At 36.7% G+C, this 27,065-nt stretch overlaps 4 protein-coding genes across 6 annotated transcripts; 1 reads left to right on the forward strand and 3 right to left on the reverse strand.

Moving 5' to 3' along the window:
• LOC18605900 (probable aquaporin NIP5-1) lies at positions 165-4,194 on the reverse strand. The gene is made up of 4 exons (XM_007039197.2): positions 3,236-4,194; positions 1,846-2,265; positions 1,662-1,723; positions 165-758 (listed from the first exon to the last, which is right to left on the reverse strand). The coding sequence occupies exons 1-4, from the start codon at positions 3,452-3,454 to the stop codon at positions 563-565; spliced, it is 897 nt and encodes a 298-aa protein (XP_007039259.1). The 5' UTR covers positions 3,455-4,194; the 3' UTR covers positions 165-562.
• LOC18605901 (protein FATTY ACID EXPORT 4, chloroplastic) lies at positions 8,729-11,969 on the reverse strand. The gene is made up of 4 exons (XM_007039198.2): positions 11,580-11,969; positions 11,408-11,472; positions 9,147-9,234; positions 8,729-8,977 (listed from the first exon to the last, which is right to left on the reverse strand). Exons 1-4 carry the CDS (start codon positions 11,848-11,850, stop codon positions 8,868-8,870), a joined length of 534 nt encoding a protein of 177 aa, XP_007039260.1. The 5' UTR covers positions 11,851-11,969; the 3' UTR covers positions 8,729-8,867.
• LOC18605902 (probable receptor-like protein kinase At1g33260) lies at positions 12,226-14,162 on the reverse strand. The gene is made up of 2 exons (XM_018118130.1): positions 13,329-14,162; positions 12,226-13,215 (listed from the first exon to the last, which is right to left on the reverse strand). The coding sequence occupies exons 1-2, from the start codon at positions 13,999-14,001 to the stop codon at positions 12,521-12,523; spliced, it is 1,368 nt and encodes a 455-aa protein (XP_017973619.1). The 5' UTR covers positions 14,002-14,162; the 3' UTR covers positions 12,226-12,520.
• On the forward strand, positions 18,709-25,082 carry LOC18605903. Of its 3 annotated transcripts, XR_001927276.1 has the most exons (7): positions 18,709-20,087; positions 20,176-20,727; positions 20,826-21,187; positions 23,943-24,035; positions 24,178-24,466; positions 24,646-24,688; positions 24,770-25,082. XR_001927276.1 is itself a non-coding variant. In XM_018118485.1 (3 exons), exons 1-3 carry the CDS (start codon positions 19,140-19,142, stop codon positions 20,934-20,936), a joined length of 1,611 nt encoding a protein of 536 aa, XP_017973974.1. In that variant the 5' UTR covers positions 18,709-19,139; the 3' UTR covers positions 20,937-21,644. The 3 variants fall into 3 exon arrangements, 1 of the variants encoding a protein (XP_017973974.1); XR_001927275.1 differs by having other exon boundaries at positions 24,178-24,688; XM_018118485.1 differs by lacking the exons at positions 23,943-24,035; positions 24,178-24,466; positions 24,646-24,688; positions 24,770-25,082 and having other exon boundaries at positions 20,826-21,644.

Raw genomic sequence — 27,065 nt, forward strand, 5'->3', positions numbered from 1 at the left:
AATCAAAGATTTTACAGTAATTTGTTTTATACACTAGGGCAGAAGACTAGGAAAGCTTTGACCTTAAAAGCTTTCTTATCAAATTAACTGCTGTATTAAATCAATCTATGATAAAGTAAAGATTAAAGCAAACGATCTAAGTTTCGCGCATCATATACTCCTAGTTAAACAGTATCACACACGATAAGATGCTTTCATTGATAGTACAAATTAAAACATCAAATGAAAAGTTACAAATCAAAGCCAAATTATTATAGTGATGGTACATATTGTAATTAAACAGACAAAGACACAAACCCTAAAGAAACACGCAATCCCAAACTGAAACATGTCCAAAAACCCACAAAATAAAAAAGCAAGCACAACACATTATTCAAACCAAACTGTAGGGCGTGGACTTATGGTCACATCGCCATTATTCTCCAAAGCTATCTTAGCATACCCCACACAATCAAACGACACGATATGCTTCCATAGAGAGACATAAGAAGAAGAAGAAAAATTATACGTGAAAAGTATCTTTTTTCCCCTTCAAGATTGATATGATTGCTGGCCGGCGAAGCTAGCGTCGAAAACTCCTGACCTGCCGTGGTGCTTCTGCCTCGTCCTCATGGAGCTTGACCAGAGTGTAGGTGCCAGAACCAACCAGCGCACCCAGCGTGGGTGCTATCAAGTAAATCCACAATGCCTTGTAATTTCCTGCTGCCACAGCTGGCCCCAAAGTCCTCACTGGATTCATTGAACCACCACTACTTGACCTGCAAAACAAAGGTCAAACAAAAATGTGGCTACTTTTTTCTTTTGAATGGCACCAAAAACCGACCCCTTCCTATCAATTGTCTTTGCTGTCAACCTACGCCTACCTGCTCTAGCTATATATGTCTAGGAACTTGTGGTTATATTTTATATACTATATAGATTTTATAATTACATTAGAGTTTAGATTAGATTAGAGACGATTATGGGGGCGTTGATACGTGACTATCCATGACAACCTGCACGTTGCAACCGACCCCGAGCATCACAAATAATAGAAGGGCGTACCCGAACATAGTTGGCTGATGGCTACCAATGTTTCCAACTTGTCACGTCAGTATAGGGAAGCAAGTTGCACAATTTTTTCATTATCTTTAGTCTTAACAATATATTGAATGACCCAAAAAAATTGTATATTATTGAGTTTACAGTTTAATAAATTATTTTGATGGGTTTTTTTTTTTTCTTATGAAGTAATGCATTATTGAAACAGTTAGTCCAAGTCAAATTCAGAATTACAAACATATATCCCCATTAAATACCATGTGTTGACCCTTGAATAAAGTTTAAAAAATATATATAGTTATACCCATTTGACATTTCTTGATCATTAAAATTCTACATTTCTTGTCCGTACACCAAAGAAAAGTTTAACATCTTTAATGTTTGGAAAAAAAAACAAAAAAAAAGGTGAGATAATCAAAGAAATATGATATTCATTTCAAGGCGTGCATCAAAATATTTATAAAAAAATTTCCAAGTAGAGACAAAATAAATACTAGACTAATTCAATCTAATTGTGACATGTTTAAAGCATAAACCAATATATATGGATCAAAAAGAGTAAAAACTTGGTAACATGAAGCAAGGGATTTAATTAGGGAAAAAAGCAAACAAGTAGTTACCCAGCCACAAGAATGTTGAGCATTACAGTCGCCCCAACCGCTATTCCCGCCAGCTCTCCAACCTGTCCATGAGAATAAAAGACAAGAGGGAGTGGTAAGTACATGGGAAATAAAATTACCCACATAACGGCATAGATATTGGAACAAGGTTGAATTGTGGCAATGACATAGCAACGAAACGTACCGCACGAGTGTCAGTGGCAACAGCGGTGACAACGAAGAGAAGATTAAAAGTAATAAGGAACTCGAGTGCAAAAGCTTGTCCGTAGCCGACCGAGGGTACAGTGACGCCACCAGACATGAAGGGATGGAAAACGCCCTTGAGAGCAAAAGAAGCACAGATGGACGCCGAAACCTGAGCTGCCACGTAGGCTGGAACATGAGCCCATGGGAAGTGACGACAGGCGGCAAATGCGATGGTGAGGGAAGGGTTCAGATGAGCCCCCGAGATGTGTCCGGTTGATAAGATTATTATCATCACTGCCAGCCCTGCACATGCCGCGTTCCCTATCAGTGTCTCGGCTCCGGAATACTTTTGGTTCACTATGGGCCCCGCTGTAGCCGCGAAAATGAGGATAAAGGTTCCCACAAATTCTGCTCCAAGCTGCATAAATCCACACCATTATAACTTCTACCCGTGTCTGAACACATAGGCAGGTTTTTCAGGTCCTGCTCGTTCTTATGCAGCGAATTCAGGCTTGTAAAATATATATGACCAATCTCTCAAAAACAACTAAACTTATTTATCTTAGGTTAGACCCTATACTAATTCAGGAATTCCTTTATCGCTTATGAGTCATCACCCCCACTACTCCACATAAACCAAAAAGGAGACCACTCAAACTAAGAGTCGGTGGATTTTGGGCTTTCATTCGGAGTGGAAATATGTAAACCCTCGTTTTGCTGCCTGGTTGACCATATCTTTGCTTCCACTACTAAGTGGAAGAAAGCCAACTCCCATCTGTATCAACAGGATTCCCCCTACTGGTGTTGGAAAATCATTGAGAGTCTTAACTCCACTACTCTTCCCACCCAATAAACGACGAACTTTGCCGCACCATGGTGCAGCCTTTTGTCTTTGAAAGATTCTGTGTACTTCCTAGCAGGTTATCAGGCTCCATTTTGATTAATTGCCGAAGTCATTTCTCCAAAAGAAAAGGGCAAAAGGAACTGTATCTGCATCCCCTAATCTTAGTTACTGGTATCCAGGCATAAAGGGGCTAATAGGGTTCATATTTAAATGAATGGCTTCCAACCCATTACGATAGCTTAACACTTGATTAGTGTTTTAGAACGATGTATATAATTACAAAGACATCCGGCTCCTAGCGTTACTGCATTATTCAATGTGAAACATTGCAACGTATCATTGCTGACTAATGATTCTGCCAGAAAACCTTTTCTCTCAAGCGGGGCCCATGCTGTTGCAAAGGCTTTGGCGCGTATAGCAACAAAAAGCCGGTTGCCCATGCTATTTGACGTAGTACTCTACTAATTCTAGTTATAAATAACCATTAATATGAAGAGAAACTAATTAATAAAATATCTCGACTGAGAGAAAGAGGGTTTGGCACCTTGCGGGTAAGCGAGACGTCAGGTGCAGGGAAATCAGTGAAGCATGTGTGAGGTTGACCCCACGTTGGGGCAGTCACCGGAAAGCATTTGCACCGTGGCATTGACTTCCGATCATAAGACAATGAGTCCACTCTCATTGACGTGAACAGCGGTCCACCTGGCGTTCCCGGAGTTGCCGGTGCCGACGCCGTTGGGGTTGCAGTCTCCTCGTCAGGCATATCTCTTCAGAAAACCTTCCTTTTTTTTTGTTTTTTTTTTCAAAAAGGAACAGAATTTTTTTTTTTGGTTTTTTAGAATTGATGGAAGCTTGGAAAAATAGAGGATTGTTACATGATTTGACGGCTTTTATAAAGGTATTGCTACACGGTTGTTCTAATCTTCGCCACGATCAGTAACAATCAGGAGCAAAGGATATTGGACAAAATTCTATGGAAACATTATACTATAACTTCTGATACTAACCCTTTTTTTTTTTTTGTTTTTTGGATTGATGATCAAGAGATGGAAATACCCTAAATTACATGCTGTGCAGGCTTTTATAAAAGTGTGGCTAAGGAATAGGAGATATGAAGGTAGCCAGATTACAAACTACAACTAACTAGACAGATAAAGCTTCAACTACTTGCATAGAAAAATCAAAGCAAAAAATCTTTTTTGGGTGATTTTTGGAATAGGAGTTGAACTAGGAAAGGCAAAACTTACATGCTTCAAATGTTTTTATAAAGGAAATGCTAAGGAAGAGTGAAAACGGACAGATCCAGCTTCAAACGTAGAGAATAGAAAGCTGAAAAAAAGGGAAGCAGGGCGGTTAGTTGCTGATATAAGAAGATGACAATGAAAAAGAAATGGGGGTTTCGAGATGACAAATATTAAAAAAACTATGGTACATATGATGAGGTTAAGGACAGATGACACAAAGAAGGAGAGGGCGAAGGTTAAGAGTAGAGGGCTATGAAGGAGTGATTGAATAAATGCTGCACGTATATATAAACACAAATCGAGGCTAAGGGTACCCCTTATGTTTTTTAGCAATGGAAAAGTCAATGCACATCCCATCACCTTGACAGCTCTTTACTTTTATGCGCATTATTATTTGCTAGAGTCACCGCAACCTTGAACATTACAAACTACAGGACCACCGTTGGATCTCAGTGAAACCAGGACATGATCTCATGTCAAATAAACTTCAAAAAGTCAATGCAGCATCCCATCATCTCTACACAGCTCCTTTGGCTTGAACACATGAGTGCAAGAGTGACGGGAGCATTGGCTCACAGGCGTTGCAAGAGCCTTCCAATCTTGCGGTTTTGATGAATGGTTTGAGTCAACAAGTTATCTCCCAACTGTGATGACGGAAGAGCCCCACATGCCCTGTCACGACATCATTTTCCCTCGTTATATTATTGCACCACCGGCCCAATAATGTAATAAACAAGCATCTCCGAAGCCACCCACCTCAAAGAAACAAAAGAGATACAAATATAAAAGAAACAATATTTAAATGAACTTTAATTGAGCCTATGCCCCCCAATCATCTTCGTGCTACAAATATGCCCTTCGCGTACGTTTTGTTTCTTAAAATAATGAGTCATTTTTGTTTACTTCGTTTTTAAATGTTAGCCATATATTAGTAATGAATTCCATGCTATAAAGTCGATTTCTTTAATCATTTTTTTCACAAGTAATAACACTAAAATACATTGCATATGAAGATATGTATAAGACTTAGTTTTAAGGTCTCAACTTTGTGCCTCATCATTGCATTGAGATCTCTTTGTCTCGAAATCAATGAAAAAAAATTGAAAGTGCTTCAATGAAAATAATTGATTAAATTGCTTTTTATTACTACTACAAGAAATTAGAATAAGGTAAAGAAATGGAAATCAAGGAATTCCCTGGTCCTACATTTTTGTTTAGTTGCCCTGGCCGGAATCCTGGTACCATTCATTAAGGTTCACTCCTTTTTCTCTCCTTATGTTCTTTTATTCATGTACTAATATTGCTAAGCACTTGAGTTCTCTTTTTCCTCGTTTTTTCTAATATTGCGGCATATATAATAGGTTTTGATTCTTTAATTCCAATTGATGAAACAAAAAATTCCAATGTACCAGAAGCCCAGAACCAAACCTAAGACCTACTCTGCATTCTTTTTCTAGCTACCACAACCACATGATCACGGGGGTTGGCTGTACATTTTCCATATCTCCTGTCAGAAGGGGAGATAATTTAAGAGAAGGAAGCATAAAACTTGCTTGATGAAAAGCATTGGTCTGGCCCGCTACTTATCCATGGTAGAGAACAAGACAATGCCTATAATTGAAATGGAACATTTTGTCCGCCGCTGCTTTAGCTATTATTCACCCTAGTCGTCCTTCCTTTTGTCACCATATACACGCATCAAGTCGATTGATAATTCAAAATGATTCCAAATCATTAAAATCAGTGCCTCTTCCCCTACAAATTTCAGTTCTTGGTTCAGCTTGAACCTTACTCTTTGTTTAATGGATTTGAGAGATGAAGTACCTATGTGCAAATTGTAGCTGAAAAAATAAGAAAGAAAAATTATCAAAGGTATGTCTATTAGCTGTATATCAAATCAATAGGGCGATGAGTGAGACCATTAAACGCGGTGACCCTCCATTCCACGAAAGTTATATATTATCAATATTTTATTTCCTAAATTATATTCAAATACAAGCAAAGCAATGTATTAACCAGCGAGCAAAGTCATAAAGTGCTAATTAATTACTTCTTTAGGATTTAAAATAATGTACCAAAGGCCTTCTTTTTAAAAGATTATTCCCTATTCCATAGCACGACCAGGGCTGCCCTCTAAGTGGAGTTTGTGAACCTTTTCTTTTCTTTTCTTTCTTCCTCCTAAATGGGTGGGGTTTGTGCACTTAACTTGAATACGTATGTAGTTCTTTAAATATTCTATGGAAGCATTAGCAGAGAATACTTGACCGCCGAGGTCACAGGCACCTTCGAGTTCTTTTATGGAACCATGCTTAGTTAACTTGGCAGCATCAAACGAGTATATATGTTAGGTCTAAAAGGGTGTGTTAATAGCACACTGATCACTACGTTCAAGAGGTCATTACACAGTAGTCCGAAGTAACCTTTGTGAACAAGGAATCGAGCAGTTGTTCATTAATTCCAAAATAAGAAAAAGGGGGGGGAAGAGGTGCAGAAAAGATAAAAATTTTCAACAGCAAAACACAAAAGAAATTGATGGATCATATTCATTACACGAGCACTTAAAGACAAAATGTAGTGGAGGTCCTTTTTGAGAGAGGGTGTTTAATGATGAAAATTGAAACTAAACAAAAGTCGGGAACTCCCCTCCATCTCTCCTTTCTGTTCTCAAATGTGACCCGCTAGTTTAGTCACCAGATGAACCGGAACTCTTTTCATTTCTTTTTGTTTTCCTCTTGCTATTGTTCAAAAGTTGGTTTGAGTAGCAGATTTATACAAGATAAAAACAAAGCCCAACCACCCATCCCAAACAAAAGTGACTAATCCCTGATTCCCAAACGTCATGTCTAAGAAGTACTTTGTGCATTCTTTTTGTGTGGTTCTCACATTCTCTCTCTCTCTCTCGCTCTCTGCTCTGCTCTTAATCTTTTTTATATTATCATCAACTGGGATGTAGGGAAATCGAAAATAAACAAGAAAAAAGCACTTTCTATTTCATTATTTTGCCCAACTTACAACATATATTATGGAGCATGTTGGATCTGACAGCTAAAGTTGCGAAAGTTCCTGCAGATTGTGGAGTAATGATTGCATGTTAGCGGTTTGACCATCAAGTGCTTGATTCTTTCAAATAAGCTTTATTAGAGTTTATTTGTGGCACAAACTTTGGGATCGGGGCGTGATTGATGAGTAGAAGATACTCCACATGATTCTCAATGAGAACTTGAAGGGCCATTCATGCCCTTCTTTTTCCCTTCCCATTTCCATTAACTTTTCAAGCCAATGGCCATGGCCTAGCTATCAACATTTTTTAACAAAATGCTAGCCACACGCGGGAAGCAACCCAATAGGGGGTCACTAGAAGCTTCTCTCGGTTTCATTTTTACAGAAAAACACATGGCTACAGCCTCTTTAAAACAGATAATAAAGAGACTTGTCCTGTACTTTAATAGTACTACACATGACATGAATGATGAGTTGAGCATTCCATGTACGAATGTTTGAATAATCTGAGATGCATTTTCATGAATACTTAATAATCTGAAAAATAAATTTAGAACTTCAATTCTTTTTTCTTTTATGTTTTTTAAACCCGAAGTCTATGTAAGATGATCTGCATGCAGCAAGCAGAGCGTTTTCTGCGGTATATTTGCATGCAAGTTTCATAAATTGTATTGTTGAGACTTAATTCAAAGCCTTAAAAATACTTAGTCAAAAAAAAAATGATTGACATTTAGCACATGCTTCAGAAATTCGTTAGAATTACGTAAAAGAATGAATCATAATATTAAAAAAGAAAAACAAAATGCAGTCATAGCATAAAAATTAATCATGTCGCCGATCAAGGCCGTGAGCCAACCCAGCTAACCCTTATCTTTTTAGTTATTTATTTCAGCTGATGACATAAGCTGTGCCGAATAAAACAACTTCATCCCCTAAAACAAATTAGAACTCAAACCGCCAACTCTGACTCAGCAAAAAAACAAAGCCACCAACTCTTCATGGCCAGCAACAACAACCTGTTGAGGGGCTAGCTAAACCGAGGCAGGCGGCGGCCTGGTCTGTGGAACTCTTAAAAGTTTTTCTTTAAACTCTGAACTTAATTGTCTTTCTTATAATTTTCTGGAGAAAATTTTCTACTTGGCACAACTTTTCTACTTTCTATTCTTAATTCTACTAATAATTACACATATTTCCTCAAAAAGAAAACCCCTATATTTTATTTTTATCATTTAACTTCTCTGAGCTTATAGAAGAAAATACTATTCTTTACTTTTTTCCCCTTTATCTGCTGGATAAGTGACACACGTCCACACCTTCTAATTAATTTTCTTAAACACATCACTCTGTCTGCATGAATTTAACACAGGAAAAAACAATGTTGTGAGAACGATTAAACAAAGAAAAGAGTGAAAGACTCATTTCTATTTAACTTCAAATGAGTTTTTAATTTCAATCAGCAGAAAGGCATGTGGCCTACGTATAAAGCATTTCACTCAATTTTTATACCTTGCCAACATTACATAAGCCAACCTGCCCCTAGAAAGAAGTGTGAAAAGAAAAAAGAAAACCGAAAAAGAAAATCAATTGCCGTTGCCTTTCATGGACAATGCTACAGCTTCCCTCTAGACAACTTTACTAAATTTTCAATCAGCAGGAGCTGTAACATCATGCACAAGACACGTGCATAAAAATCGTCAAATAGCTTTTTCCCTTTTAGAGATGCAAAATAGCATATTAAACCATCCATGATGGTGAACATTGAACGCGCAAGAAATAACATATTGAGAAGCAAGTGAGACAGAGAAAGTACTTGAAGTTCAGCTGCTAATTCGAATAGGAATACAAGTAGCATATTAAAGTAACTTAATTTATTCACATAAACAAGAGGTAATTACTTTCTAGCAGTGTTGTGCCAAATATAAAAGACAAGGATCAAAGACTATTTTGTAAATATGCTGAGGTAAACACAACCAATGCACAGATAGAAACACCCAATAAGGGGCCTGCAGGAATCAGTTTGCGTGTAGCTGCCAATCGTATCCCTAAAACAGTAACCAGATAGGGAGATAGAGAGAGAGAGAGGGAGATAAGGATAAGACCTTAAATTCCATATTTTGACGTTTTATGAACTAACATGAAATGCATCTAAATTATTGGTCATCAACACAGTAAAAGGTAAGAGTATAAAAAAAATTCAAAAAATAAACATACCAAATACAGAGGAGAAAAGGAAGGCCGATCCAAAACCAAGGGCTTCACCAATTGCTTTTGTCTCTGATGCTTGCATAAGAAAGTAAGCCTAAACAGGACAACCAAATATTACACATAACTATTGCATTTTACAGTAGAATAACTTCTATTCAAATAGAAGACCAGGTTTTCAAAGAGAAACTAAATTTTAAATGATCCATTTAGCAATAAAGATGACACCCAACAAAAATCAAGCAAATTGAAGCGAAGAAAACAAAAGAGATAGCGCTAAGAAGTTGGACTGTGTTGTTTTTATAAATCACTTCCACATCATGCAAAGATCTTATCCAGAAAATCCTTAAGGAGCACAATTAAGCATTTATTTGAACCGAGGACATAACAGACAATGGTAATTGTATGAATTTAGAGATACAATTTAGACAAACGTTTTCAAATGCTTCTTGATTCTTAGGGGGATGACAAAATAAATAGTGGCTTGGATGTGGTTAACACGGAAAGAAATGAAGAAGAATGTTGGCATTGGGATGATTAATAAAATGGTTACACTTGAGGAGGCTATTATATTATAGCTCACAAAGAGGTACTTCATAGATGGCATAAGAGGTTTAACCAGAGATTATTTATTCATTCTTTATGAAATGGACTGAGATGTGAACCTTGCTCCTCTCAAGAATAGAAAATTAGTGTGAAGATGCAAGTCAAATTTGGAAATATCAATGTTTCAAACGGTGGCATGAGTGAAGAATTAAAGAAATAATAAGAAAAGAAGGAAGTCTGAAGGTTGAGATGGAGGATTATCAAGTCCACCACGGAAAGAGGAAGAACCATATGCCATCTCTTCTATTTTCCCTAGTCATGGAGTATATAATGAATAGCATGAGGTTCACATAACCATAAAACTTTTAATTACTTAAATGGTATAATTATCCAAACTCAGAAGATCACTGACTAGTTTCCTATGTAGACAATATCAGAAGATGACTAAACCACCCTCACATTAATGTTAATTAGAGAGTTTGTGTCTACAATTGCAAACGTGAATTATTGAGCAGCATTAGGCCATCAAGTAACAGCAGCCTGACCTATCAACTTTAATATTTTCTTCTGTGACCCAAAGTGAAAAAAGCACATCTTCACCAGACAATAAACTAAAATATATACACGGAATCCAAAAAATGAGGCATATGTACTCAAACATGATTACCGAAAATTGTAAATGCAAGCCAAAGAAGAAGTGTCTAGTGACAGAAGAACATGCCTCAAGTAATAAGGAGATTCAAGAAGTGACAAAAGGAAATACAATTGAAACATGAAGAGAAAGAAAAGCCAAAAACTTTGATAGATATCATATGAGAAGAAATTGTGTGCCTTCAAATAGAAATTTACAATAGTAAAGACTAAAGAACAATCGGTCTAAACAATACAATTAGGTGATGGGAGGTACAAGGCTGGCAAAGTTCACATGTGTAAAAAAATACCAAACTTTTAGTTAACACATTCCAGAAAAAGAAACAAACTCAAACAATGACAAGACAACAATCTAATGGTGTCTTGCAAGGTTTCAACAGGATTTGTTTATATCATAGCAATTCAACATTGGAAATGATAATAAATCTCAAAAGCTCCTACAGCTGTCCAAAGAGCAATTTAGCCCGATATGGTTTTAATATATTTACTCTAAGTCACCACTTAGAAGAGCAAAACCCAAGCATATCAACATTATTGAAGTAGTTATAATGAAGCACAGGAATGGTGGGAGCCGTCTTTCAATGAACACCACAAGTAAATGAACAACCCTAGGATTTAGAAATGGAGGATGAAAAGAACAAAATGTCTGTTTGTGTTAAAAACAGTAGAGAGTTAATGGGAGCAGTGACACAAATTACATGATGATTATTATAGGGCCCATGTAAGCTAAAATCAATGTCAGAAGGATGATAAAGCAAGCAACAAAGCTCAGAATCACATATTATTAATAATTAGAATGAAAGCTCAGTTGACTGAACCAAACCAAACAAATGGGGATTGTATAATTGATGTTCCGTCCACACCAGATTTGACACATATGACAAATAATGTAAGGCAGTAGGAGTAATGATTTACCAAGCATAATCTGCATTTATAGCAACATCACAGTAATTTTGAGAGGATAAATTGGGTCTAATTTGAAAACAGATTTAAAAAAAGAAAAAGAAGAAGAAAGCACAAGTAAAAAGAAAACGTCAATAACAGAATGCAGAAGAAGTAGATAGTAAACATACAGATGCCATAAGAGCAGCTCCAGTGAGGCCACCAAAGAGTGATCCCTTGCTTCCTGATTTAGTATCTAGAAGCAAATTTGAAATTGCAAATTATGTTACTGTGTTTGGCAATTTTCCAACTGGTAAAAGAAAGGACAGCATATAGAGAGATGTTAATGCAGAGTAGAGTTACATGCAAAGAGACCGCCAGAGAATAGAAGCACTCCATAGGCAGCGGAGGTAACTGGGGCAAAATCTGCTAGCTGAGATTTGCAGCAAAACCTTCTTCTAGTCCCGGAACAGGATTTTGCTTTCCTCAAACAAATGCCAACCAAATCTTTGCTTTTCCCATTTTGGAGATTTAAGGATAGGAATTTTGGATGTTCGTTTGAATTTGAGGCGCCCTTGGCCGCAGCAATAGCCGGATATGGAGTTACTAACGGTGACAAAGAGAACGACATCATCTCCAGTGGTCGGTATCAGTTTCACTTCCTCTCCCCGCTCTCTTCGAATTAGCAAGCATCGACTTGCTCCCTCGCCTGACTTTTGGGCTTCTTTGGTTCTGTTCGGGCTGTAAATGTTCAGGCCCATGAAGCCCTGCCAATTTAGGGCCGGGGCTCCATCCTTCTAACGTTTTGAATTCAAACCGGCACGCTTCTCATCAAATACATAAAAGAAATACAGGCACGCGTTTCCGTAACGTCCCAATCGACTGTCCTTGTATTTGCTGAAACTGAAGCAATATGAACGAGAGAGAGCCCAGACATGCCAAATTAAAAAAATGAAAACAATCAATGGTAGCATTGCAATGGTCATTTTCAAAAAGGGCCAGAATCAAATAAAGAAAACTTCCAAATCCAATTTATCTGTCCGCTGTGTTTTCACTTTCCACTGACAGTAAACTTTTTGTCCTAAAGAATTGAGGATATAATTTACAGGAAAATTACAAGTGCTAAATTCCACTGCGAATCTTTTGTTTCTGTAATTTAGGGGCACACAGTGCAGGACACGCCCTGAAATTTTGACTTTGCAAATCTACTTACAAGAGAAAGGGTATAAAAATTGTAACTATTTATAAACAGTTTCAAAGCATAAAAGCCCAAAGCAACAAAAGTTGTCACCATCAATTAGTTACTAGTGGCATCCTTTGCCTGGTGAGAAGACGAAGTCGATGGAAGTGATTTTGTCCTTGATTGTTTGCATGATTTGAGAAGCGGAAGGCCTAACAGTGGGAGACTGGTGAAGGCAAAGTGCAGCAATTGAAAGCATAGCCCTGGCTTCTTCCAAGTCAAACTCTCCAGCCAGACGTGGATCCACCAATTCTGCCACTTTCTCCTCCGCCCCACACTCAGCGATGTCCCTTAAATTGGGTGCCACTATTGACGTCAATAATTGTCCCCTTTCTGGACAAAAGGCTTCCATTCCAGTAACAAGTTCCAAAATAATAACGCCCAAGCTGTAAACATCGTTCTTTTTGGAGGCGAACCCAGTCCTCAAGTAATGAGGGTCAGTGTAACCCGGTGAGCCGATCATTACTTGCTTTGTCCTGGAGCAAGACGGCGGCATCACCGTAGAAGAAAAACCCATCTTTGCTGACCCGAAATCGCAAAGCTTGCAATTAAAATGCTCATCTAGCAAGATATTAGAAGCTTTGATGTCCCCATGAACTATTTGGAGGGTGCATTTTTCGTGTAGGTACTCGATTGCCTGGGCAAGTTGGAAAGCTATGGCCGTGCGGGTTTTCCATGGAAGTACTTCCCTTTCCATTTCGTGTAGCTTCTCTTGTAAGTTTCCATTCGGAACGTACTCAAACACCATGGCCCCTTCCTCTGGACACAAAAAATTTGAAAGGTTCAATGAATAACTGTTCATTTCGAAGTAGTTAAAAAGCCTCTTTCTTTCACTTTTCAAAAGAGTAAAGCAAAAGACTCACGCAACGTACCTAGATCATCGCAGTAACCAAGAAGCTTAACGATGTTGTCGTGACGGAGGCGAAGCAAAATATCCAGTTCCTGTTTGAACACTTGGTTCAGTCGATCGCTACCAACCTGGACCTTTACTGCTCCTTGACTGGAACCAGACAGGCTAGCCAAGTAAACATTGCTAAACCCTCCCTGACCAATCACACGGGAGAAATTCTTAGTCACATCCTTAATCTCTACCCATCTGAATTTCCTGACAAACTCTTCACCTTCAACGCCAGAATCTTTCCCCTTTTCTTGATCAGGTAGAACGGTGGACGTGGGTTTACCACGTCTGAGCTTCCTGAGTCGGAGGAATCTGAACAAGAATCCCATAGCAAACAACAAAGCAAGGAGCAAGACAAGAGAAACGGTAATGACAATAGCGATTTGAGGGTGAGCGTGCGGTTGGGTTGTTTTTAAAGAGGGTGTCGGCGGATCACTGGAAGTGTGAAAAACAGTAGAGGGCATGGGGTGGGAAGCGACGCAGAAAGTGAGTGGAGAACATAAAATGAGCATTGGTACTAAAAGGAAAATGGATGGGATGGGCCAACAACGCCAGTACCAGCAGACAAATTTTGAAACATCAAAAATCCATGCGCTTCTAACCTTAGATTTGTCAGTAGTCAGAGCTGTAGCCATGGGGACGCACATAATCCGACAAAGCTCGATCTAATATTCCGATCTAAAGTGAGAGAGAGAGAGAGAGAGAGGCAGAGAGGCAGAGAAGCGATGGAAGCCTCCTAGGCAAGCCAGAGAGGTTCTTCTCTTTTCGCCTAATAAGCCATATGAGTTTGACCGACCTGCTACGGAAACATATTGCTTGGTTTTAAAAGTATAAAACAATCAATTTTCTTATCAAAAAATAATATAATAGTACACAAATTTGAAGAATTCTTTTATTTTTTATTTTCTAATTTAAATTTTGATTAAAAGAAAAAAAAAGTAAGACGATAGTGGCATGCCAGAACCAAGACCGAGGGCTAGGGGTTATTCCTTGTTTATGTAATTCATTACAAAAATATAGTAAGATTGAAGTCAAATTAAGATCGCTGGCGCGGATTAACATTGAAAAAAAAGATTACTAATAATTGCCAGTCCTTTGCTCTCCCTCGTAACACGTGGCAGCTATTAAGGTGGTCCTCCTAAAATTTAAGAAGTGCATTTTTCCTTTATAGTGAATCCCATTTAATAAATGGTTTTAAATTTCTTTCTTTTCTCCCTTTAAGGCGTGGTTTTTTTTAAGCAACACTCGTGACAGTTGATATATTTTCATTTAATGTATTGAAAGGATCACGCCCATAATCAATTTATTCATTAGATCAAATATTACTAATTAATTAATTGTTCTTTCACTAACACTGGCTTATCTTTAATGGAACCAAAAGGATCTTTGTTATGAAAATCTTATAATCTTAGTTTATAATTTACTACAATGGTTAAAAGATGATCATCCTCAAAATGATCTGGTTTCAGAAAACTATACTTTGCAGATTAAAGAAGTCTTAATTAGTTGAATTGATGAAATTAACATTTAAACCAACTCCACTAATTCCATCGTCTTGTTTCATTATTTAAAAAGAATAAAAGATGTCCTACTAATTTAAATATGCGATTCAAATAATAAATGTGTACTTTAAAAAAAATTAACAAACCCATCAAATTAGGCTTAAGAAAGCAACTTTTGAATGGTTCATTTGTCGGCCACTCTATAACTCATTTTTCATGTGTATTTAATTACTTTTTAATTATGCATGTTGTTCATATTTATTTTTTTTAATATAATGATTTCATTGTAAATTAATAATCAATATTAAAACATTTGTTAATTAGGAAAACTAAGTTATTATCGTTGTCAATTTCACTTAACGTCCTAATCAATCTAACAACCCATGCCCTGATGCCCTTTTATATCGTGCAACTCTTATATATATATATATTTTGCAATTCTTATGATGTCATGATTATAATAATGATCGATGAACGCACGGTGCAATGGTTATAAGTATTTAATTTCTCCCAAAAGTATTGATAGTTCCCCATGCTAATTATATAAGCTTCTAAGTGGATCGGTTTTGCTTCTCTCTCTTTTATTATTCCAAAGAAAAAATCTACTGCTCATAATACTTAGGACATTTGATTTTTTTTTCAAAAAAGAGTATGTTATAGATTAATGAAATAAAAAATTTAAAGTTTTATAAGCTAATGTTAAATTATCAAATAATAAAACAAAATTAACCTTGTGAGTTTATTTACATTAAATATTTTTCCTAGACTACGTTACTACAGCTATGAAAATAATGTACTAATCTAATAGGATAAATTGGCTTTGTTAAAATCAAGAGCCTGACCGAAAATATGACAATTAGTTGTTTATTTGTTTTTTTATTTTTATGTTTTGTTTTTTTGTTGTTTGTCGCATTTAATTATGGCTAGGTTCAATGCTAAATATGACCAATATATTGATTTGACATAAATCTATTATGGCGGGGCATTGATTAGCTGCTTTTGGTTGGATTAGACATTGATCAATATTGAATTGGGATGTTGATAACAGATTTGGCTAGCAAATCCCATTTCTTTTTTACTTTCAATATTTCCTTATTTATACTTTCCTTTTCATTTTGCTCCTTCTCTCTCGTCGTGTTCATTTGCTTGTAAGACCATCTTTCTTAAATCCCACTCATACTTTTCACTCCTCCCTTCATTCTTTCCTTATTTATTCCACCCTTCTAAGTTAACAAAAATAAGCAAGAGAGAAACAGAAATAAAAGGTTGTAGTTGAATTGTTTTGTACTAATTAAGAAAATATTTTATTTGGTTATCATTCATTAATCTATCAAAAGTTGCAAGCATGCTAAGGAAGTCCCCAGACTTTGGAACAAAAAAGAAAAATAAAAACCCGAAAACTCATTGAGTCGTTTTATTATATAATAATTTCTAGGGGTATATATCATGTCCCAATGATCCCTGTAGTCGGATGGTGACATAGCACTGAACGGCACTTCACCAACCAAAGCGGTTGGAAGAGATTGCCTTGGCACCATTGCATAAAGGCATAAGAGATAAGAAAGCAGTAGGGCCTTTTTTTTTTAATTTAAAATTTTCGATGTATGGTACTCAACTTAATACATAGAAGTTTTCCATTTTTTGATCAAATAAATAGATTCATTAAAAATTATACTATATTACTGCCTTGACATCAAAGTCAACAACACGGATGGGCAAAACCTATTAGAAATAAATAAAGTTTAAGCGTGACACGAGAGGCTGAAACAGCAAAGAAAACACAATAATAGATTACACAGTAGATCTGTAGAGTAGTATTTAAAATCCAACAACACCTTGCCTTCCAAGGTTGCACAACCCAGCCTGGCAAGATCATCCTTACCTTCGTTGCTCTCTTCAAAACAACGCCCAATCGTCATAGTAGACAAATACTACTCCACGCTCTATCTAATCATTGCACCCGGAAATTCCAAAAGCACCAAAACAAGTAGCCACGTGGTTTAATCCCGAGCTAACTTCCACCGTCCAACAACAAGCATGTATACGTATCCTACAAATAGAGGCATAGATATAAATTAATCTATATATGAATTCGTCAATTTTTTTCCCATCTTGTCATACGTATAAATGAATATTAAATTTATATCAATGGGTATATTTAAATTTTCTTCTATTATTATTTTATTAATTAATACTTTTTTTAAAAAAAAAGTAAAAAATAGAAAGTACATTTAAATATAATAAAATTTATATTTTAAAATTTAAGATTTAAATTTTTTTATAAATAACAGTTGCATATTTTAATTTGATAAAGAAAATTATATAATTTGATTCAGTAATTGAAATATGTATATATATTATTAAGTAAATAGTTGAATTCAAATTTTTTTAACTTTTAATGTAAAGAAAAAAATTATATTTTAATTGTTATTTTAATATTTATTAAATATGACTTGATATTTAATAATAACTGTTAAAAAATAAAAAATAATAACCATATGGAAGCTAATAAATATTTTAAAGGGATATTTGTCAAAAGAACAACCATAATAGCCTTATTTTAACTACCATAATATCAGCACTCTTGTTCCACTTTTTTTAATTAAGTGCCAAAGAGTAACTTCACGTGTTACATATGACGTTTATATTGAAAGCAACATTAAAACCACACAAAAAAGAAAAAAAAAAGGAAAAAGAAAGATAGGGAAACAAAGAATATTACATTAATGCAAAAAAAAAAAAGAAAAGGAAGGAAAAGAGGAAATCAAAACTTCGTTGCACAAGTTTTGTTTATAATCAATCATATATATTTATACTCTTATTAATTTAGAATTATGAAACATGCAGTAATTCGTCATTTACCTTTTTTCTTACTTATATAGAAAGATATAGTTTTCTTTTTTTTTTTTCTAGTATTGTTTTAACCTTTTATGGCATTGTTTTTCTATAGTTTCCTTTCATTTTACTTGATTAATCCATTTTGCCAAGAACGATGCTCACTTCTAAGATTGTATAGTCTTCCCTCTTTCAATACAGAGCATGATCCATTACAGACAAATTGCAATGATTGCGAAGTTCGTCAGACCCACATATTTTTTAAGCAAACGAAATTGAAATTTTGATAAGCGTGATCCTTGACATATCCATCTCAGCGTTCAGACTGAAAGAGAAGTGGTGGGGCGTGTGCCCCGGTTGCTTTTTTAAACGATCGCTCTCTTCCATTTTCTTTTGGGCCTTCTCTCTTAATTAAGTCTCTGTCGTCGGTGGTCTATCCCTTGCTTCTACCCGTACTTGAGACTGGGGCTTGCACGTGCGGGCCTTCCGTGAAAGGTGATGGGCTTTCGGGCCTTATGTTCCGAAGAAGCTCTTCATTGCTTTTACTTTCGATGAGAGACAGTCCAACCACGTGGCAATATTCTGCTTTTTTTTTTTTCTGAGACCATATTTCTTTCTGCCAAGAAAAGGAGAAATAGCACTAGTGCCACTGTGCCAGTGAGCCTTGTAATCTCGTTCGAGTCGAAACTAGTTTATTTTTCGGGATTTATTCAGCCAAAGAAAATAAAAGAAAACGACCCAAATCCTCATTTGAATTCGAATTTGCGTGGGAACTGTTTCGAACAAGGAATTTCGGGAGGCAATAAGCATGCTGCATGCTGCATGCTGCATGCAGACAAAATGCATATGCAGATTTCTTGTTGCAAAGCTAAGCATAGTTAGTTTGCCTTGCAATAAAGGAAAAAAACCTTTGATACAGCAACTGCTTATTTGGCAATTAGCAATATTTAAGCATAAAAACGGCTCAAAATGAGATAAAAACAAATACAAAAAAAGTTGTGTGCCTTCTTCAATTCCAAGAAGAACTTTGGAGGACGTTGGAAAATTGTTTCCTGGGACAGCAGGCAACACAGACAAAGACAGCGCGGAAAGTAGAGGTTCCAGTATAAAAAAAGCTTACAAAAACGCAACGGCTCTATCTATCCATCTGGCACAATTCCTTATGCGTTCTGTTTCAGAATTTGAAAAAATCGCAAAAACAGAGTCCAAAAATCTCACACACAGAACATATCCAAACACCCAAGATAAAAATGAAAGTGGGAAAAGAGAAGCAAGCCCAATTACGTCCTTCCAACTGCAACTGCTTTACCAAATATTAAACCCTTCAAATCTTTCTCATCAAAAATTCTTTTGTACGTTCCGCTTTCCCCCGCCGTTTTACTTGTTTTCAGTTGCCGTTTTGATTAGGGTGGCGGAAATGAGCGCTGAGGGTGAGGCTGCTCAACGTCATGATGCTGCCTTGCCACAATAACCTTGCTGTAACCAATGAGCGGTCTCCGCGCGTCGCTAGAAGTCGATGTCGTCGTTTGCGTCAGAGCCGTACGGTAACCGCAGTGGTTGCGGTTGCCGCGTTGCTTATTTCCACCACCGCCTGGCTCTCTCTTGTTTTCTCCGGCACCACCACACGTTGCTGGCGTCGTTTCAAGGACTGGGAAGGCAGTCCCCTTTCCCTCTCCCGGTCTCTCCCCTGGTCTTCTTCTCTCATTAGCCGATCAATCCCGGCACCTCCTCGGTTCCAATCGCCACTAGCCTCTCCTCGAAACCGCAGCCTCTCGGAGCGTGCGAATGAGAAACAAGAGCTTTTACTAAACGACATCGTGTTTGGAATAGCAGGGTCCTTGCATCTATGGAAACAACGGAAAGAGTTACTTAGGCTTTGGTGGCGGCCGTTGGAAATGCGAGGTCACGTCTGGTTAGAAGAGCAGGTCCCACCTGAAGAAGCCGACGATTCGCTTCCACCACTCATGGTCTCTGAAGACATCTCACGTTTCCGTTACACTAACCCAACAGGCCACCCTTCGGGTCTACGAATCTCCCGAATTTTAACGGAATCCTTCCGCCTCCGTCTCCCCGACGTCCGCTGGTTCGTTTTAGGAGACGACGACACGGTTTTCAACGTAGACAATCTGGTGGCAGTTTTAAGCAAATACGATCCTTCCGAGATGATGTACATCGGAACTCCTTCGGAAAGCCACTCTGCCAACGCGTATTTCAGTCACTCCATGGCGTTTGGCGGTGGCGGCATTGCCATCAGTTATCCTCTGGCGGAGGCTCTCTCCAACTTCCACGACGATTGCATCGAGAGGTACCCGAAGCTATATGGAAGCGATGATCGTCTACACGCCTGCATTACTGAACTCGGAGTTCCTCTCACCAGAGAGCATGGTTTTCACCAGGTAATCATAAAATAGATAAACTATTTAAAGGTTCTGCTAATTAATTTAGTTAAATATAATTAACTAATTATTATATTTGTTTTGGTAGTGGGATATTAGGGGAAATGCGTATGGTCTTTTATCCTCTCATCCTATTGCACCACTCGTTTCAATCCACCATGTTGAATATGTGGATCCATTTTATCCTGGGTTAACTTCATTAGACAGTTTAAAACTTTTTGCAAAAGCTATGAGAATTGAACCCAGGAGCTTTCTACAACGATCAATCTGTTATGATCGTGTTCGGCGTCTAACTTTTTCAGTTTCAATCGGTTATGTTGTTCAAGTGTTCCCAAATATTGTGCTGCCTCGTGAGCTAGAACGTTCGGAGCAAACCTACATTGCCTGGAATAAATTAAGACATCGCCATGAATTTGATCACGACACCAGGGATTCTTACAAATCTGTTTGTAAAAAACCTGTTATGTTTTTCCTCAAAGATGTGATGAAAGATGGTAATGCTACATCAGGGTCATATGCTCGGGCAAAATCCAAAGATGATTTGAAAAGAAAGGTTTTCTGCTTTCCAAGTTCCCCTCCGTTGCAATACGTGCAGAAAATCCAAGTTTTAGGGTATCCTCTTGGAAAGAATTGGCATCTGGTGCGTCAGGTTCTCATAATTATTCCTAAGTATTTTTTCCCCCTTTAGGTAGTTTCTGGCTTTTTCGGTTTCATGATGATTTGAATTTACTCTGGCAGGTGCCTCGTCGGTTATGTTGCAAGGTAAACAATACCGGTGATGAACTCCTTAGATTAACTGTTGGGCAATGTGAAAAGGGAGCTCTCAGTTCTTTTACTGATTCTCTGTGAATGATGGAGGGATGCTGCTGAGTATATATATAGGCTTCAAGATGGACCTCAAACTATGTTGTGCTTTATGCTCTTTAGCCACACGGAAATTTTTTGGGTCTGCCTTGAGATTGACATTGGACATTTTTCTCATAATCTTACTTCCCTATATCAGATATTGGAGTGCTTTGTTGTACTCAGTTGATAGAGTTAAAGATTAGACCAACTTCAGCTCAGTCATTCCATTCTTTGCCTTCAGTTTTGTTCAGAAGGTAATTCATCATATACTGATAGCTAGCATTTTGAACTTGCTGATAAAGTGAGTGAAACTGGTAGTTGTTTGTCAATATGAAATGTTAAATTAGTTAATTATTTTTGATGCACCTCAAGATTCTTGGTCTTGTCCATGCCACGATTTAATTTCATAGTTTTTGCTTGGGCTTGCTCCAAATGAAAGGAGATGTTGAGTCTGGAACAAATCTAATCCACCATCTAGGTGATTGGCCATATAAGCAATTTTAGGAGTGGACAATGGCTAGTTCAGTAAAGGGGAAGAATCTTCTATCAAAGCAGATTTAAAATACATCAATAAACATGTTTTGATGTCCTCATCTGTTTAAATTTGAACACTTATGGATCTCAAGCTTGACCCTGTAAGAAAGGCATTGTCTGTTTGTGATTAGCTATTTGGTGCTGTCTAATTAAATCCTATTTTACCATTTAATGCAAGCTGTATTGAACTTCTTTTTGCCAATTAGAATACAGGGCATTATATGTACTCAGTATATTCAAGAGAATCTTTTAGTTGATCATGATTGATTCCGTGTGACTGAATTTATGCTTTATAGACTTGAGTTACATAATATATCATAGTAGCATAATTCTTAGCCAGGTGGTTGCTTGTTTTATAATTTTCTTTCTCGAATAAATGAATCATTATTATTAATAGAGGTCATCTAAAGTGATTACAACTTTTAGCCCCTCTGGAAATCAGTCTCTGCATCTTGTTTTGAATGCCCTGTGGATGCTTTGTCACAATCTGTCGTGGGTTAAAGAACAATTCATTTCTTTAAAGCATGCGTAATAAAAGAAACCTTGGTCAAGAACAACTTCTGCTGAGTTTAGAATAGCTGTAGTGCTTGAGAGTCTGTGGTTGCAATCATTAGCTTAAGTTGTTCTTGTTTTGTCTTCTGATTTATATCCTGTCTTTAACCTAGTGATTGAAAGAAAACGTGCTTCTTTGAGCATCTTAATTATGTTAGTAGGATATCTATCATTTCCATGCATCTATTCTATTGCCTTTTCTTCTAGTGCGCCTGACTTTTCCCTTTAGGACCTCCCCCTTGATTTATTAGCTCATTGGCCATTTGATCTGAATTTTCTTCTAAATTCTATGTTGAAAATAGCATATTTGCTAGACTTTTTAGGCATGAAACTACCAGTTGCATGATTTTTTAGAACTGTAAGAACTATATATATAAGTAATTCTGTAATTTTCTTTTGCTTTTTAGTTCTCTTGATCAATGATTGTTAAACCAATGAGATATATTGTTCCTCTGTATTATGCTATAAAAAGTTGAAATGAGGTCAATAGGTGGAAGTGAAACTGGGATGTCTTTCAATAACGCTATAGTGTCATTCAAATATAAAGCAATGAACAGGCAGTTTCTCAGTGCTCAGGTCATCTTGCTTGGTTTACTTTTGATTCCTTTTCTTCAGCAGTTCTATCCTTTGTGTGATGGGTGATATGCCTGATCTGGCATTCTGATAAAAGAAGTCTTTATGTGAAATTTGGGGCATTAGTTAGCACTTATTTTCCCTCAAATGCCAAGTAGTAAAATGAATCTATTATTTCTGCAACATGTTTGTTAGCACCTGGGATCTCTACCAAACTGCCAGCCATCTCTTACTGCCTTTGTTAGAGCTCAGGGGCCAAATGGACTTGCTTTGTTGTTTGACTTGGCTACATAAGTTCAGTTGACTCTGATTATAATTGTCATGTTATTCATTTTGAAATTGTGGATGGTCCCTCGTTGGGATGAACAACAAAACAGAGAAGGCCTATAAACTATTGGCCCTTTTTCTTAATGGCAAGGTTGCAATTAAAAGTTAAACTTGCCTGGTTATATATGTGGAGTTCTTTCCCTAGCATGAAACAAGAAGAACAAAAACATTATGTTTTCTCATTAGATTAACATGTCTGCTTGCATGAAAATTTATGTGACTAACTGTTAAAGTGAAGGAGATGCTGATGGAATGGCTGAAGATTTGTATCTTTCTTTTGGCCATTCATTTGCATAGGCTGGTACAATAGATAACCCAAAGTTAGTAGGTCTCCCTGTATGCTTATTTTTCTACATTCTTTTGCAATTTAAGTCAGGAATTTATGGTGTGTTATTTTATAATTCTGACATCATATCTTCTTTTCTTTATTACTTTTTTTTCCCTTTCGATTGTTACTTGATGTCTGAACTTCGATGATCTGGGTGGTTGCTTGTTTTTAGGCTTTAGGGCCAGGGAAGATACTAATTATATGTAAGTAGAGCTTACCTTAGTTTAATTCATTTGCTTATGCAATTTCAGAATATCCAATTTGTCTTTGGCTTTTGCCCACATACCTGAACTTCAATTTTGGGAATGATGGTGTAAAATGTTGGTTTTCTTTGGTGTTCCTTTGATTGATGCTGTGCTGAATTGTTCATGAGTCTCAACATGAAGCTAGCATATTGAAACAAAGGTACTAGAACAAGTCTAGCATATTAATGTGTGAAAGTGATGATCATGAATTCGATTAAAGGTCTCAGGTAAGAAGAAAAAGGAAAAACAATTATTTAAAGTTTGCTTAACTGAATCACTTAGAAGTATGTTACGTGAACAATTATTTAAAGTTTGCTTAACTGAATCACTTTGCCTCCATTCTATTTTGGGAAGATTTTCTTTTTCCTCCAATTTTATATTTGTAGCATGAAAAGTACACGAGTTATTTGGCGTCCATTGGACTATCTTTTCTTGTTATGGAACTTGCAGTGGCATGTTGGCCGTTGAATTTATTTTGGAAGGAGGAGAGGGGTTGGGGGGGTGGTACGGGTGCTGATGCATGTGAACGAGGATGGTTAACAGGTAGGATTTTCATTTTCTTATTGGTGAATAAAAAAAAGGTGTGTTTTGATCATATTGTGACCAAATTGGAGTGAATCCCTTTCGGTTCTTTGATGGTTATTGCCTTGTCACTTGTTTTCAAAGTGTTTACTATTTTTTTCAGTATATTACGGGAAAGGATGACTTGGACTCACAGGAATCTGCTGCTTGTCTTTCAGTCTTTGTCAATGCATATAGAAAGGGGCAGAAATATTGGAGATGATAAAATTTTAGTTATTATAAGAAAGACAAATATAGATCTGATATCTCAATCCTTCTCATTCTGCTGACAGAGCTTTTAATGTCATTTCTCAAATCGTAGATCTAACCAACACTTGAAATATTCTTTTCTTATTTTACTTAATGCGACAGGGACGCAGCCATGTAAGATAATCCTTTGCTTCATTAATACGGTATTGGTAATTTTCAACATCATAATTTATGAACTTTGGGGGTACTGCAGTTGCAACTACTATTTGCAAAGATTAAATCCCCTTCATAATGCTCAATTTTCCCTCTACTTGTTTCTACTTTTTAGCTGTCCTTATCTTCTTCCTGATATTGCTTCCCCTGATTTATTGTGGAGTATTAGATCCTGCAGAGAGCATTAGATCCCCATTCCACTTTCTAATAAGGTAAGAAACTTTCTGTCAAGATAACTTGTCTAGAGACGTAGTCCTCCAGCTTTGACTGCTCTTTGCCGCTGTGCATTGCAGCCCGTAAATGTTGACACGATTTCCTTGCCAAGGCCGGCAATTCTTTTGACGTTTTCCAAAGTTAGGGCGAAATGGAAGTCAATTCGAATTTGACCAAGGAATGGGTAATCCACGCCTCCTAAAGACGAGTCGAATCTTAAAGCAAAAACCAATGACTGCTAAAGACGAGAGAGTCTTCAACCCGCTTTTTAAGAACTGTCCATTTATTTTTTTTAAAAAATATAATTGATTGAGGTAAAGACGTTTTTCAGCTGTTATCCCATTTATGCCTTCTGTTTTATTCGCACCTTCCAATTTGACAACAAATCTATCATTTGACGCGTGTTATGTATTAGCCCGTTGGGGGTAGGTGTTGCGATCATGGGGTGAAACTGTTTTCCTTTTTCCGTTGTTTTATCATAATGTTCAAAACCCACCTGGAAGAAAAAGTACAAAAAATGGACACTCAAGTGGGATTTTTATTAATTATAAAAACAATGTATTTACAGTTCCACTCCAAATTTTGTTCTGCAGATTGCTTTTAGCTGTAGAGCAAGATCTCTGTACCCAAACAAAACAATAAAAAAAAAAGCTCTTGTTCGACATTGCATATAAACCCCAAGAGTGGATATGGACCACTAACAGAATGCCATGTTCTTTTTCTTATTTGGTTGCATGCATTAATTTGAGTTAAATGGAACGCAAATATACAACTTAAAACACAAAAAATCAATTTGCTCGCCCTTTTTGTGGTTTAGAATTGCGTTTGAGACGTTCTGAAGGGACCCTATTTACACTTCCTTTCCATTTTAAGTACCGCATGTGCCATTCGTTTTCAGATATTTATTTTTTGCCATCGCATTTCAACTGTTGTTTTATTGAACTTTTCAATGCTTCTTTTCTTATATTTATCTTTTTTCCAGCACAACTTTTTCAGTGCAAGTTTCTGTTTACCCGCAGACTTTTCTTCAATGACAAACTAAGGTTAGAGTGGCCTGCTTTTGTTCTTTTGTTTTTTAGTCGCCGGCAGGAACTTACTTGAAAATGATCTATACCTACAGTTTGAACTGATTTGATTTCACATTGGGTTCAGCTCACACAGGAAAAAAAAAAAAAAAAAGAGAGAGAAGACCATCTGATTCAGATGTAATGGAATCGATAAAACTACTTTAATTAAAGTTTAGCAACTGATGAGGATAGGGATAATCTTTATTTTTCCTCCTCTTGTATAAGTTTTGCAGTGTTCAAATATACACACGCCTGTTGGTGACTGGCTTGAAGAGGCGGAAATCTCTCCCTGTGATTATTTATAAGATTGCCTGGAATGCGTACATCTATCTTGTCTGCCTGAGAGGAATAACACGGGACGTATGGGAAGCAAGCTTGTACTACAACTGGAATCTCTCAGGCTACTATGGATTCAGTTCGTTTCAGGCTTCACATTTACCTCAGGAGATCAAAGCTAGAAATTCCAATCCCTGTCATAGTTGGATACTTTCAGACAATTGATTCTAGTTGTTTCTTTCTTTGTTTTGTTTGGTCTTACTGGTTGATGTACTACACTCCTTGTAGCAGGACTTTCACTGCTTTCTTTGATATATAAAATATTTTTGCATTTCTCAAAAAAATAAAAATAAAAATAAGCACCTTAAATAATCACTTACATACATAAAACATTATTTGCAAACTAATAAAAATATACATATGAAAAGAAAAAAAAAAAGCAGAAACATGAAGTTGACGTATACCAACGAGCAAAGAATAATAATGATAATTATTATTATTATTATTATTATCATAATGAAAAATATAAATTGTTATTAATAATTTTTTTATGACATTATGCATATATTCGCAACAATTACAATTATAATCAAATACTTTAATAATCATGAAATAGAATAAATCAATAAACATGCCACAATTCAATATTGACAAAGGTTTATTTGTGGGTGGAGTAGATGGGAACGGGATGAAGGGGTGTAAAAAAGACTTAAAAAGAGAGTACTATGATGTGAGGTTGGCTGAGACGTAATAACACGTGAATGTGAAGAATGTTAAGGGAGATGAAAATGAAAATGAGAAAGCAAAGAGAGGCAAGAAGCATGTGCACCGATTTGGGCATAATGGGGAAGATGCCTGGCAGTTGGGGGGTTTCACAAATCCGGGAGAAACGCCACGCACGTTCTTACCACCTCATATTTTGGGCCCTCTTACAGCTGTACCAATCTGTTCCTGTCCCTTCTTTTCTTTTTTATTTTTCCCACCTTTGTGATTTTCTTTTATTTTATTTATTTATTTATTAGTTTTAGTGTTA

Source organism: Theobroma cacao, chromosome 3 (assembly GCF_000208745.1).
Source record: "Theobroma cacao cultivar B97-61/B2 chromosome 3, Criollo_cocoa_genome_V2, whole genome shotgun sequence".
Taxonomy (NCBI): domain Eukaryota; kingdom Viridiplantae; phylum Streptophyta; class Magnoliopsida; order Malvales; family Malvaceae; genus Theobroma; species Theobroma cacao.